Source organism: Arachis ipaensis, chromosome B10 (genome assembly GCF_000816755.2).
Source record: "Arachis ipaensis cultivar K30076 chromosome B10, Araip1.1, whole genome shotgun sequence".
NCBI classification, from domain to species: Eukaryota; Viridiplantae; Streptophyta; class Magnoliopsida; order Fabales; family Fabaceae; genus Arachis; species Arachis ipaensis.
In genome coordinates this window covers 130,495,177-130,509,403 of record NC_029794.2, presented here as the reverse complement: position 1 = coordinate 130,509,403, position 14,227 = coordinate 130,495,177, and the positions used below count along the sequence as shown (strand labels likewise).

The 14,227-nt window shown below is 34.8% G+C and overlaps 1 protein-coding gene, 1 long non-coding RNA gene and 1 pseudogene across 4 annotated transcripts in view; 2 read left to right on the top strand and 1 right to left on the bottom strand.

Moving 5' to 3' along the window:
* The window catches only part of LOC110267384, an 11,353-nt gene extending 4,080 nt beyond the window's left edge, over nucleotides 1–7,273 (bottom strand). The window contains exons 1-4 of one of the 3 annotated variants that reach the window (XR_002354932.1): nucleotides 6,985–7,273; nucleotides 6,872–6,893; nucleotides 6,648–6,784; nucleotides 4,552–4,835 (exon numbers count right to left, since the gene is read on the bottom strand). This is a non-coding gene — a long non-coding RNA (uncharacterized LOC110267384). Of the gene's footprint in view, nucleotides 1–4,551; nucleotides 4,836–5,925; nucleotides 5,937–6,647; nucleotides 6,785–6,871; nucleotides 6,894–6,984 lie in introns of those variants that run through there. The other 2 variants (XR_002354931.1, XR_002354933.1) reach the window with 2 other exon arrangements.
* LOC107621330 lies at nucleotides 440–1,791 on the top strand. The gene has a single exon (XM_016323360.2). The coding sequence runs from the start codon at nucleotides 671–673 to the stop codon at nucleotides 1,553–1,555; it is 885 nt and encodes a 294-aa protein (XP_016178846.1). The 5' UTR covers nucleotides 440–670; the 3' UTR covers nucleotides 1,556–1,791.
* Nucleotides 7,335–11,632, top strand: LOC107623665 (annotated as a pseudogene).

Genomic DNA, 14,227 nt, shown 5'->3' with positions numbered 1-14,227 from the left:
ACCCAAATAATAATAAAAAAAGGTTACAAAAATAGAGGGTAGGAGGAAATGAAATAAAGAGCATGCAGATCCAAAGAATGTAGACAAGCATTGGCATTTACACCAAATTACAATGGTATTGGCCAGCATCTATTTAGTTTCATAATAATAATATCGGTACCAGCCAAATGTTAACCCAAAATCTATATGTAAATAGTATTTATATTAGACATTAGAATGTTTTTTTTATTAAGTATTAGAATGTTTTTTTTTATACTAATTAGATGTTCTTTTATATATTTTATAAATTTTTTTATATACTAAAAATTGAAATTGTTAAAAGTTTTATGATTCTCGTCTCTATTAAAAACAAATAAAATTAATTAAATATAATTATAAATTAATTTAAGTTGTTTACTTTTTTTGTGGTCAGTTCCTTGTTCATATAATTTTTCTAATAATATTCCATGGGAAAGTGAAGAAATTAAAGCAAAGTCACGTACGGTCTTCATGCATTGTTAACCATTTTATCTATTTCTTGTTTTCCCCATTCTCTCTTTGATATCATCCACCTGATATCTAAAGAAACTACTTCCCCCTTTCTCTTCCATTTCCATCAACATCCAATCTCTCTTTTCTCTCTCTCTCTCTCTCTTAAGAATATCACTGGGAGAGAGAACCATTATTATACATGGACGACCCATCCCATAGTGGAAAAGGAAAAGGATCCAAAGACAAATCAAAAATCAAGGATCATCGCCCCTCAACCTCCTCCTCCTCCTCATCTGACAGCGGATCGCCGCGCTCGCCACACAAGGGCGGTGCGCATCCCAATTGGGGCGCACCGCCCAACATGCCGTACCATAATTACCCTCCAGGAGTGGCAGGCTACCCTCCTCCTCCGCCATATCCAGGTTACCCTCCTCCGTATCCTAACGAATACGGCCATCAACACCACCACAATAACTACTACGGTCACCAACCGTATGATTACCCGCCAAACCGCGACGCCGGTAGATCATTCGTCAGAGGCTTCATACTCTGTTCCTGCATAATGTTCACCGCGTTCTTCCTCGTCACTATCGTCGTCGCCCTAGCCATGCACCCCACACTCCCCAAATACCAGATTACATCCATGAGCGTCGACAATTTCGGCACCGTGAACACGCTGACCGGAAACTGGAACACCACCATCTTGCTGGAGAACCCTAACGACAAGCTCACGGGGTATTTTGGGGATTTCAAGGTGGTTGTGTTGCACAAAGGGAAAGAACTGACCGGTGGCTACGCGCCGGGTCTGATCCTGGGCAGGAATGACAAGAAGCAGTTCATGGTGACCGCTGCCGCCGCCAATTTCGGGAATTCGCCGGATCTTGATGCCATGGGAAGGGAACGAGCTTCTGGCTCCGTTACTTTCGATGTCCTTATAACGTCCGTCACGGAGTTAAGGTCTTCCACTGTTTCCACTAGCACGGAGGTGCTAACGGCCGTTTGCGACGGCTTGAAGCTTGTGTTTCAGAATAACTCCACCACTGGCATCTTGGGCAGCCCCGTTGATTGCGAAATTCGTCTTTGAGAAATTACACAAAAGCCCATTTCTCTCTTATTTTGGGGACATAGGGTTTTATTTCTTTTCAATTTATTTCTGAGGTTAGGGTGAAGCTTAAAATTTTCGATACCCCGATAACAAGTTTTGACGCCTATTTAATTTTTTGATGATTTTGCTGCTTACAAATGCCTTGACATACATTTGTAAACAATGTAAAGTTTAATTCAATTAAGATCTATGCATGAGACGTCAATTATCTTTAATTTTTTTTTTTTACCAATCATAGAGAGATTTGAATGCGCGACCTCTTAAATGAATATACGAAGACTATGTGCGCGACCTCTAGGGCTGCACACGGATCGGATCGGATTGGATATAGTCTAAAATTCTATCCGATCCACACTGCACTCATCGGATACGATATCCGCATTTTTTTAGGCCGGATCCGATCCGCATACTTGCGGATCGGATCGGATCGGATATCGGGTATATCCGCATAATTAAAAAAAAAACTATTTTAAGATTTTATTTGACTATTTTTACAAAAAAAATCCAAAAAATTCATTTTTTATTTGTTTAAGTCTATTTACTCCTAAAATATTATCAATAATAGTTCTTTTGAATAACAAAAATAAAATAATAACACAAGATTTAAGTTTAATTATTCTAAGTTGAAGTACAACATAAAAAATTAAAAACAAAATATCATAAAATTCATAAATAACACACTAAAATTCATATCACATTAGGGTTTATTTTCTTAAACTATGCTATTTATATGTGATGTGCGGATATGCGAATTTGCGGATCGGATCCGCGGATATCACCGCCAAATCCGCAATCTGATCCGACCATAGTGCGGATCCGATCCGATCCGATCCGATGGCTCTGCGGATCGGATAATATCCGCAAAATTCGGATCGGATGCAGATAATTACCGCGGATATGCGGATATTATCCGATCCATGTGCAGCCCTAGCGACCTCTTAAATGAATATATGAAGATTATGTTATTTGAACTATAACTCATTGGCCAATTATCTTTAATTTCTTAATTAATTAGAAACATAGGAATCTCATAAAACCCCTTATGAGCTAGTTGTAAGGACGACACGATTATTCGTTATATATGCATGCTTATATACATATACTCTATGCTTTGATCTAATGATGTTATAATTACACGTATAATTTAATTTGTGTGCTAGTGTTCTTTATTCAAATATTGTTCTTGCCATGAATCATGAAGATTGTTCTTTATTCCAGAAGACTTTGGGACTTTGAGCATTTTTTTTCTTTGGATATTTTATTGTTTTTCACGTTTCATTCATCACTCTTAATGCTAAAAATTAGAAATATAAATATATATACAAAGAATTACTCTTTAAATATCGTCAATTATTGCTAATTTTTTTTCTATATGGATCAAACATGTGTGTAGTGCATTGTTATTGAAAGTTTGGATATTTTTCATTTATATGGAATAATTTTTTTTAAATTGGTATAATTTTTTTTAATTGATATTAAATAAATTAAACTCTTCAATTTGTTATTGAAGGGAGACAAGTTTAAAATCGAATAGTCCGATTTCAACCTTATATATTTTTTACTTTTTAATTTTATGAAAAATAAAATTGGATGATTCGATTTAATTTAACAAATTCAAAAGAAATAAATTAAAGGGTCCGTTCGGTTTTTTATTTTAAAAAAAACACAAATTACTGTGTCTTATTTATGCTAAACACCATTTATCAAGTGAGAAATTGGTGCATCAGATTTCAGAATTTCACAATAAAATAAAGCATATCTAGTCACCATTTTAAGGTGATACACTCCAAGCACAACCATCTTAAATAAAATTTTCGGTTAGTTACCTCTATTTTTACTTATTTTTAGTGTTTCTCTTTTGAATAAACAATATCGATCTTTCCTAAAAATAGCATTACTCAAATTAGTAACGTTAATAGTCACTAGCTAGAGCCATCTATATTCCAATTAAGAACAGTGACACTTTCTGTTGTAGCAGGAAATCGTGTTTGCTTTATCATATCGATTTGATGGTTTCAGTGTTTCGGACTTTCAATGTGCCAAGCATTTATGTTTTGGGATCTGTCAAGGGAAGGTGATACTTACATTTAGAAAAGTTGCATTTCATTGCATGTGTTGGTCACAAATCACAATCCCAACTACCTTATACGCACAAAAAAAAAGGTCTATGGCTACGTTTTTTTCTTGTTACGTTTTAAAAATGTAGCCAAAAGTGGTCAATGGCCACGTTTTTATGAGGACGGCGATTGATTAGAGATTTTGCCATATTTTTTTTGCTGCGCTAAAAAAGCGTGGCGAAAAGGATCTATGACCACGTTTTTATGAGGATGGCAATTGATTACAGATTTGGCTATGCTTTTTTTGCCACGCTTCAAAAACGTGACCATAGAGAGAAACAGGGATGCTTTTAAAGCGTGGCGAAAAATTTTTGATCTTGGTGCGTTTTTAAAGTGTCCCCATTTTCAATAACTCTATTGGAACCCCGAAAAAAGTGTGACGAAAAAGTTTCCACTAAAAAAAAACCTAAATTAAAGTCCCAAACGCACTACACTAACTCATCAGACTCTTCTATTCTTCTTCCCTAACACTATTACACTAATGCTCTGAAAACCCAAACACTCAGACTCTGTTGCTCATCCCCTACTCAGCCAGAGCTCATCATCGGCGCTTGCACTCTCTCCTCTGCTGGCGCTCCCTCCATATTCTCCCCTAACTTGTCTCTGCTGACGCTCGCCCTCCCTCGGCGCTCACTACTGTAACACCCTATCACACGAAACTTTACGCTTAAGCCGTGAAATAGAGGTGGTGTGGTATTACGACCTCTAAAATAAAATGTGTACATATAATAGCAAAAAGAATAAAATAAACTAGGAGCCTTGAAAAACAGATGAAATAAAAATCGCGAAATAAAAGCGCAATATTCAGAAAACGAGTTATCTTGCGTACTAAGAAAGCTATAGATGTCAAGAATAAGATAACAAAAGTAGAAATAGAGGACCAAAGATACAAAATAACAAGCTCCTAACTCAGCCCGCGAAGTCAAGGCTGGCCGGAGAATATTTACGCATATATATACATATCCAAAACTCAAATTTACATAAACAAAATCCTGTCTCTCCATAAGCCTCTAAGAGGGTCAAAAGGAACAAGTCATGTGGAGAGAAAACTAAGTATATATATATATATAATAAAAAAGTAACCCGAAAACCACTTCGCTTCAGACGTCCAGACGCCTAACAAGGTGCCTCTTGACCTGCATCTGAAAAACAACAACATAGTATGGAGTGAGAACCAGAGGTTCTCAGCATGGTAAAGGTGCCACACATATAAGATATAAGGTCCTGGGAATGCCATAGGCAATCCTAGAACGCCGATACTCAAATTATAAAACTTAAGGTATTAAACAGAAACCATAAAAAGGTGGTTTTCTAAGAGTATCTAAGCCTAACTTAACTTAATCTTGAATCTAAGTCTTACCGCATTTCCTCCATACCTCCATATCCGACAACATATCACAGACAAATAAACAAATAAAGGCAAGCACAAGAAGGTTATAAGTACTGCAGGTAACAAATATACATTTAGCATAGCAAGTACACTTAGGCACACCCAATTAATGCACAAACAAGTAATTCAAGTAATATGCACATGATGCATGCCTGTCCTATGGCTGATGAGTCTCATCTGTCGGTTATCAAGCCAACCCGACAAGTCCGGTTTGCTAAACTCTTGGACTGTCCCTCGGCGTGCATCCCCACAAGTCTATGCATAGTTTTTTTCTCAAATAATTATAATTGCTCGATGGGGTTAATATTCCTGGGAATTTATAAGTACCCGGTCACCCTTACGTTGTAGAGTCAACAGAGTATTGAGTTTCGACCTAGTACACGTGGTGGCAAGCCACGGTACTTTACTCAAGGAATCTTGTATCTCAGATCATTTGATTATTTAAGCCATGCATTATACACAATCATTCATAACACTTCATAGTCAATTCATCACTTTTTTCAGCTTTACTTCACCTCCAAGTTATCCCCATTTCCTAACCTCATTTGATTATCAGACTTAATGTTATTATTCATGACTAGAAGAATGAAAATAAAGGTTTAGAAGCTTGAACTCATTTCGGAATCACAAAAATACGTGTGCTAAGAAACAGGGTGTGTGCGTACGCACACTTGTGTGTGTGCACACACTTACGTAAAAATCCAAGGAGAAGCGTACGCACCAGATGGTGCGAGTGCTCCCAGTAGCACGCATAATTGTCCCTGTGCGTACGCATCAGAGTGTGCGAGTGCTCCCAGCAGTGGGCCTTCCCCTGTGTGTGCGTGCGCACTATAGTGTGCGTACGCACGTTTTTCTGAAAATTTGCAAGGGCGTGCGTGCGCACAGCAGTGTGCGTATGCACAAGTGAAAACTTGATCTGCTCAGAGCACGCGCACAAGTGTGTGCGTGCGCACACATACCGAAGATCCTGGTTCTGCCAGAACTGAAAAGAAAACAACTTTTTGTTCAAATTTTCCGACGCCCATAACTTCTTCGATTTAAAATATTTTTCACCTGTTCTTTAAACGGCGTAAACTTCACGAACCCAATTTTCATTTAAAACAAGTTGGAAATAATTTGAGGGTCCGGAAGCCAAATTATAGCTCGCCGAAATTCGGCCCAAAACCAAAATTTTACAAAACTTCCCAAACCTCATTTTCATTCAAAAATCCCATCCCATTCATCACCAAACCTGCAATTATCAACATAGTATGTTCTTCTTCATCATCAAAACAACCACCACAATAAATCATACCTCAAATCCACAATAATACACATACACTTCCCAAATCCATCAACCAAAACCATAGCTCACAAATTTTTGGCTTATATGCTTATGTCCTCAAATCATTAATCAACAATTCATCAAATTACCAACTAGTCAACAAGCTCCAAACCAAAACATACTTCTCAACAAGATACTAAGCAACAAATATATACACATACATTCCAACCTATCCTATGGTCATCTAGCATAAGTTTTCACAGAACATTATATATTAAATGCAAGAAACCTAAACCATACCTTGACTGATTTTTATGTAGTGATCAAGGCAACTCACCAAAATAAACACAGCCCCAAAAGTTCAATAAAACACTAGTGCTCAACCTCCACCAAGTTCCAACGTCCACAATTTCAAGCTCCAATTATTTATTCACAACCTAATACATATTCATAACACATGTACACCCAAATTTAATACTCAAAGCACAAATTCAGAAAATTAAATAGAGTTATGGTATGCTCACCTTACCTCAAGCTAATTGGATCCTAATACATCAAAAAGCAAAGAAATTCAACACCACTACATAATTTTTGAAAATTGGGGGAAGGGGAGGCTGAGAGTAATTAAGTAGCTTACCTATGAAATTGTTTCGGTAGAATCGTAGAGCTCGACGCAGTGGTCGCGTGGCCGCAAACGGTGCGGCGATCGGAGCTCGGATTGAAAAGTTACGGTGATTGGAAATTGGAATAAGGGTTCGGAACCCTTCTCCTCCCCTTGCTGTGTTCAGCGTTGCTTTTGCTGAATTGGGGGAGAAAAGAAGCTTTGGCTCATTTAAGTGTTGGGCCAGTTGGGCCCACGGATCCGGCCCATTCAGTCCAATCTTGGACCGAATTCTTTGAAATTAGTATCAAAATTCTCGTTTTGATGAGCTTTATCATAATTTAATATAATATTCATATTTCTAATTTTCTTTATTAAAATTTAATTTATTGACTAATTATCTACTAATTTAACGGGGTTCACAACTACTCATCACGTCGGTCAGCCAACGGAGGTCGCCTTTCCTTCTTCCACGCTGCTAGTCTATCGTCTCTTCTGGATCTGCTTCAATGGTTCTCTCTCTCTCTCTCTCTCTCTCACACACACACACACACGCACACAGAGCTCACTGTGTATCTATGATGAATTAACTTTTGAGTATGTGTGAATGTAACATAGGGTCAGGGAACAGGGAGCTTTGGTAAGAAGAAGAACAAGACTCACACCCTCTGTGTGAGGTGCGGTCGCTGCGGCTTTCACCTCCAGAAGAGTCGCTGCTCCGCCTGTGCTTTCCCCGCTGCACGCAAGAGGAAATGTAAATCCTAATTTCTTCCATTTTCATTCACGATTTCTGATTCTACACTTTTTAGTTTTAATTCTCACGATTCTAGTACTATTTTTTCAAATGAACTCTTACATATAACTGGAGCGTGAAGTCCATCCGCAGAAAGACCACCGGCACCGGCAGGATGAGGTACCTCTGCCAGGTGCCTTGCCGATTCAAGAGCGGCTTCAGATAAGGTACCCCCACAATCTATATTCAGATCTTCAGCAGTTGTGTTTTTCATCAATCATCATTTCGTTAATGCGACCTTGTTTCTGTTTAACTAGGTACTGAAGCTGCACCAAGGAAGAAGGGAGCAGCCGCATCTGCATAAGCCTTTTAGATTGGAAGATCGATGTTTGGTGGTTACCGAATTAGAGTGGCAGATTGTTATTTTTGTGTTGTTGACGCATAAGCCCTCCTGGTGCGGAATCTCATGGTGAGTTGGATTATTTTCTCGCATAATTTATATGTGATTCGCTCGTCATAGTCTATTACAATATTGTTGTACTCAATAGTCATGACAAAAGTTGGTATTCATCCATAGTTTATATGTTTTTATGTTTAGTCAAATTTTCTAATACATAGTTTCAGGGAATTGCGTTAGAATTGTTGTAGATGACCCTCTCTAAAATATTTTAAATCTAGTAACTTGTAGTTCCGAAACCATTTTACATTTAAAAATGATGTGGGATAGAATTGAAGAATAAATAAATAAACAAAATACCAAGATTAAATACAGAAAAAACAAACATGAGAATTTTTAGACCTTCATGTGTATTATGAAATTCAACTGGAACAAACGAACACTTGCATCCTCAAGATGTAGAGTAGTGGTTAAGCTTTTGGTCTGAGGCTCATTACAACTCACTCTATTTAATTCAATTCAATGTAGAATTGTGTTGAATGTAAAATTTCTTCTTAAGATTCCACTAATAGGAGCAGAATTTTGGGACTTGGAGATTGGAGTTCATGGAAATGGCAATCCATTGGAAAGTTTGATCTGTATGTTGCAGCTACTAGGATAAATCCTAAAGGGTATATGTGCAACATTTTTCATTTATTATTTCTTTCAAACTATTCAAATATTGATGAAATTAATAGCTCTAAGATGTCTGTGTTAAAATATCCAAGTTTTGGTTTAAATGTTATGATGAATAATACTTAAAAAGCATTTTTTTATCGAAGTTGCTTTTCATCATAGAGTTCGCACCGTGGGATGATTCCGTTGCCGTGAATGACATTGTTTCATGTCTAAAAGGATTGAGAGATGATGATGTGGAGCCATTTTCTTTTGATTTGAATGCAGTTGAGACTCAAGTTTGTTTGTAGATATAAATAATTTGATTTTTTTTCTTGTTAATGTAGGATTATATACAAGTAACTCAGCAAGGTAGTGAACTTAAATTTAATGCCATTGACATGAATATATGATTTTATTGCATTGATCTTGATTAGAACGAAAGTAGAGTATTTTCTTCTCTTTGTTTTTCATACAAACAGTTTTTGACATGAATTCACTTGTTTTCTTGTTTGTTAATTTAGTATGACTTCAGTGACTATTTGATTAAGGAATAAATAGTTGGTGGCTCTTGGGGGGTTATAGTTATTTGTGTTTTGCCCTTTTTACTGAATTTTAGTTGTGTGGTTTTGTGCCTTCTCTCTATATATAGGGCTGCATGCTGCAATTCTAAGAGCCAAAGGTGGGACTCTTCTCCAAATGAAATTAGTTTAAAATCACTTGGCCCCTCTCCTTTTGTTGTTCTTGCAATGGATGGATTGTTCTTGTACATGCTTTCTACATAGTTATCTCAACTTGTTCCATATACTCTAAGCTTTTTTTCCCATCTTTTCAGCATAAAAGATTATGGCTGCCACGTCAATTTTCTAACTGGATTTTTGGATCTGATCTTTCATATACTCTATCTTTTCATGGCCCTTTTTCCTCTATTTCCTACTTCTCTTAGCCTTCACTGGCCATTCAAGTAAGTCTTTCTATTTTTGAAGTTTCAAAATTTATAGATAGCTGCTGATCCATGTATGTTTTCTCTGACATCATGACTTGCTGATATTATTCGAAATTGCTCCCACCAAATATTCCTAAGACTCTTTGAGAAATTATGCCTATTCTGATAGATACTTTAATTTCATCCCTTGCATCATCATCCATCTTCTAAAAGACGGCAGGTGTGCACTTATATCCATTTTGACTGATTTTCTGCCACAAGTTGTGGAGTTTTTGTCTTACCTTTGCTCATTCTTATGCAGGTTAATTGCCAGACGATCATTGGGTGAGCTAGTAAGCAAACTTGGTGAATGTGTGCTCCCCTTGATAATCCCAATGTTATCCCAGGGCCTGAGTGACCCTAGCAGCAGTAGAAGACAGGTGAAAATAGTTGTTGCTGCTGAAATTTGTTGTTTTGTTATGGGTGTATCTATGTGCTGATAGCTCATATCATGTAATTTGATTAAATTATGGTTTATGTTGCATGTGTTAGTCTGAGTGAAGTTATGGTAAGTGCTGGCAAGAGTTAGTTGTTGAGTTTCATGAATGAGCTCATTCCCACTATTCGAACTGCGTTTTGTGATAGGCTTGTGTATTTTAAGCCTTTTTTTGGGAAATTTTTACATTGTATTTTTTGATAAATTAGATCAATGTATTTACAGTTTGCTTGAGGTTCGTGAATCAGCTGGCTTGCATTCAACACTCTTTATAAGGTTGCACTCTTTGCTGTCTACTTATTCTTTCTTTATGATGTTTTAGTTTGTGGTATCTTAGATAATACTAGAGTTTTTACAACACATTTCCATCCGAATCTTGCAATGTAGAGTGTTGGATTGCAAGCTATTGATGAAATTGCTCCCACTCTTCTACATGCACTAGAGGATGATGAAACTTCCGATACTACACTTGATGTCCTTAAATAAATTCTAAGGTAACTTGTTTGTTGCCATCATTGCCATGGAGATCGTGTATATTGATGTTATTGTTTGTAATTTCTTGTTATCTTACTATTTGTTTCATCTTATTTATTTATTTATTTCATCTAAGGTCCTAGCCTTAACTTTCATCTTGGTACTATGCTTCCTCCTTTGCTATCAACAATGGGCGATGAAGATAAGGTAGACCAAAATTGCATATTTTGAAATTCTTAATAAGACTTTCCATCTTCATACATGCTCTTTTTTCAAGAATTATAAGTGTTCTTGTTGATTGTGGATGTATTTCAACTGATTCAATGCATAATTTGATTTTATTTCTTTTATATTCTAGGAGGTTCAAACTTCAGCTAAGGAACAGTGGTTTTGGTCATTAATGAGGAAGATGTAGAGTCACTCATATCAGAGCTTGTGAAAGGTGTTAATGACAGTCAGGTACTTTTCTTTTCATTACTGATAAAATGGCTCTCTCCTCTCGACTATTTTTTGTTGTTGACAATATTCCTCTCCAGGCTGCTATCAGAAGATCATCTGCATATCTTATAGGATATTTATTCAAAAATAACAAGTTATATCTGGATGATGAAGCTCCAAACATGATATCAACCCTAATCATTTTGTTGTGCGATCCTGATTCATCTTTTAAAAAATGTATTAGATATATTTGTTGAAATTAGAATAGGTCAAATGGATCACTATAGGAATGATTTTGAAGCAGCCATGCTGAAAGATACTTCTGCTTATTATTCTCGAAAGGCTTCAAATTGGATCCTAGAAAATTCTTGTCCTGATTATATGCTTAAGGTACTATTTCTTTGTGCTGATTACTGTACGTTGAAATTTTAGTTTCATTATGTTGCTGTGTGGTTTCTATTGAATAGTAATCTATTTGATGTTGTTCATTTCAGGCTGAGGAATGCTTAAAACGAGAGAAAGATAGGGTTGCTTATTACTTGCACTCCAGCAGTGAGCCAAAGCTGTTTTAGTCTTCACACAAGAACAATTTTCTTGTTCTTCAAATCTCAAATTTTGACTTTTCTTTTTACTGTGGCTTTAATGATGTATATGTTGTATTTTTTAAATAATAAAATTTATTTTTTTGTTGACAAATGTGATGAAAGGTTATAGATGTTAGATTGGTTAATCTAAAATTATATAATTTTTTTTCCATTATTTAAATTAGTCATTCAAACTATGATTTAAAATTATATATCAATTTTGCAGTGTTTAATTAGGAAGATTCATAAACAAGTATAACCATAAGTATTTTGATCTAACTTATAGTTATATTTTCGGCTATTGGCATGCTTTTTAAGCGTAGCCATATCTTCTTGTAATCATCAACAACCACGCTTATCAAGCATAGCTATATCTTCCTCTATTGACACGCTTAAAAAGCGTAGCCATATCTTCCCCTTATCGGCACGTTTTCGAAGTGTAGCCAAAACCACACCACTGGGCATGCTTCCAAAAGTGTGATGATATGTACACTTTTCAGTACGTTTTTAAAGCGTAGCTATAGGTTAATACATATGGCCACGCTTTTAAGCATGGCAAGAGATAAAAGCGTGGCAAAAAAGAAAGCGTGCCGGTTGATCCACAAAAGCGTGGCGATAGAGCAACGACACGCTTGCGAATGTGATCCTTTTAAAAGCATGCCAATAGTTCAAAAAATATTGCGAAAAACTATCGACATACTTTTTTGTATTTTTCGACACGCTTTAAAAATATAGCAAAAAGTTTATTTTCTTATAGTGCCATCAAACCCTTTCTTCTTCGCTTCTTTAATTTTTCTTCTGTTTTCTATATCTCTAACAGAGTTAATGAATTCACCATATAATATAAGTAAAGTGAGTGCCAATAACATATATAAGTCATGATGTGTGAATTAGAATGCATGATTTCAATGGGATTCTATGAATGATGAATATAGATGTGATGCAAATAGACAAATAATGCCAAATAAATTAATATTTTGAAAAGAGAGTGGAGTTATTTATTTATTTATTTATTTACAATTGAGTATATTAATATTTGTTTACAATTTATACAGTTTACTTTTACTGTATTATTGAGGTTAATCTTAGTGAATATTTTTAAGTACAGTTAGAAATATTTTTCTTCTTTATATTTGAGAATTGATTTTTTTTATATAAATTTCATGATAATGTGAAAATACATTATATCAAAATTTCACACACACTTTGATAAATAACAAGCAAACGATAAACTTTTTCATTCATAAAATTGTAAGTATATGTATTTTCTTTTTGAGTGACGCTGCAATTTTGTGTGAGCTCACATATCTTATATATATATGAAATGTTTCTGCAACATGGAAATATTTTAATGTTAAGAAAAGACGAATTTGATGATGGATTGAATTGCAAATGTGAAAAGTCCACGCGCATTGCTATTGTGGTGCACTATTTCTGAAATTAGTCTCCACGAATGGCAATTGGCGATTCCCAGTATTTTTAGAATTTTCAACATAATTTTCTTGTTGGTGAAGAAAGATATGTCTCCTCATTAGAAAGTATTCAAGAGAAAAACCGTGTATCTGGAAATTACAACGCGGGTTTTCTCTTTGGTATACAAAGCACATGTCTACGATCCCTTTTTTATTTGCCCGCTATTTCATTGATTCAAAATGTGGCAGCATAAAATTTATTAAAATAGAGAAATACTAAAAAATCAGTAAAATTTATTATTTTTTATTATTATTTTTAATTATTAGTCAAATTTTTTTAGTCTAATAATCTAATAATATATTTTTAACTTACACTTTTAAGTATTAATAACTAACGAAATTTATTAGATAGACAATTATTTTTGTGAATAATGTGAACAATGAATTTTAAAATTGGTCCAATAAAGTAAAAATACACTACACTCCTAAATTACCCGTCTAAATCTTAATATTAACATCTGATATATCAATTATTCACATTGTTTAATATTTTTATCGTTTATCTATACTTTTCTATAACTAATTATTGATCAAAATAATAAATTTTGCTGACCCTCTAACATTTTTCGTTAAAAAATATCACTTGAAGCAAGAACACCGAAGTTCCATTTATTATTAGTTATGAACTAGTAGAAGGCCTCCTGTATGTATTATGTAGGCATCTTAATTATGTGATACTTCAATAAAAATCTTATAATTATTATTATGTAAAGATATTTTATTTTTTAAATGATAAATTTTAAAGTTTAATTTTCATATACTATAAAAATGTTATTTTTATTTAAAGAATTACAAAATAAATAAGTCACACTTTTTAAATTAACATCGTCATAAAATTAAAAGATATTTTTTATATTTTTATTGGAATAATTGCCTCTTAATTATTAGGCTCAAAGGAAACTTATATTTCAAGTTTTTCCTTTGTTTATTTCTCTATTATTATTCATTCCAAATAAAGTTAGCTAAATGGCATCACTTTAGATTATTTTAATGGACTTACTATTAAACAATTCTTAAACTACATACAATAAAGTTTGTTTTAAATATTAAATGATGCATCAACTACTTTGCTGTTATGAGCTTAGTTTAAATTCAAATACACGACA

Coding starts and splice junctions, on each gene's coding strand:
- LOC107621330 (XM_016323360.2), top strand. CDS start 671: ATGGACGACCCATCCCATAGTGGAAAAGGAAAAGGATCCAAAGACAAA.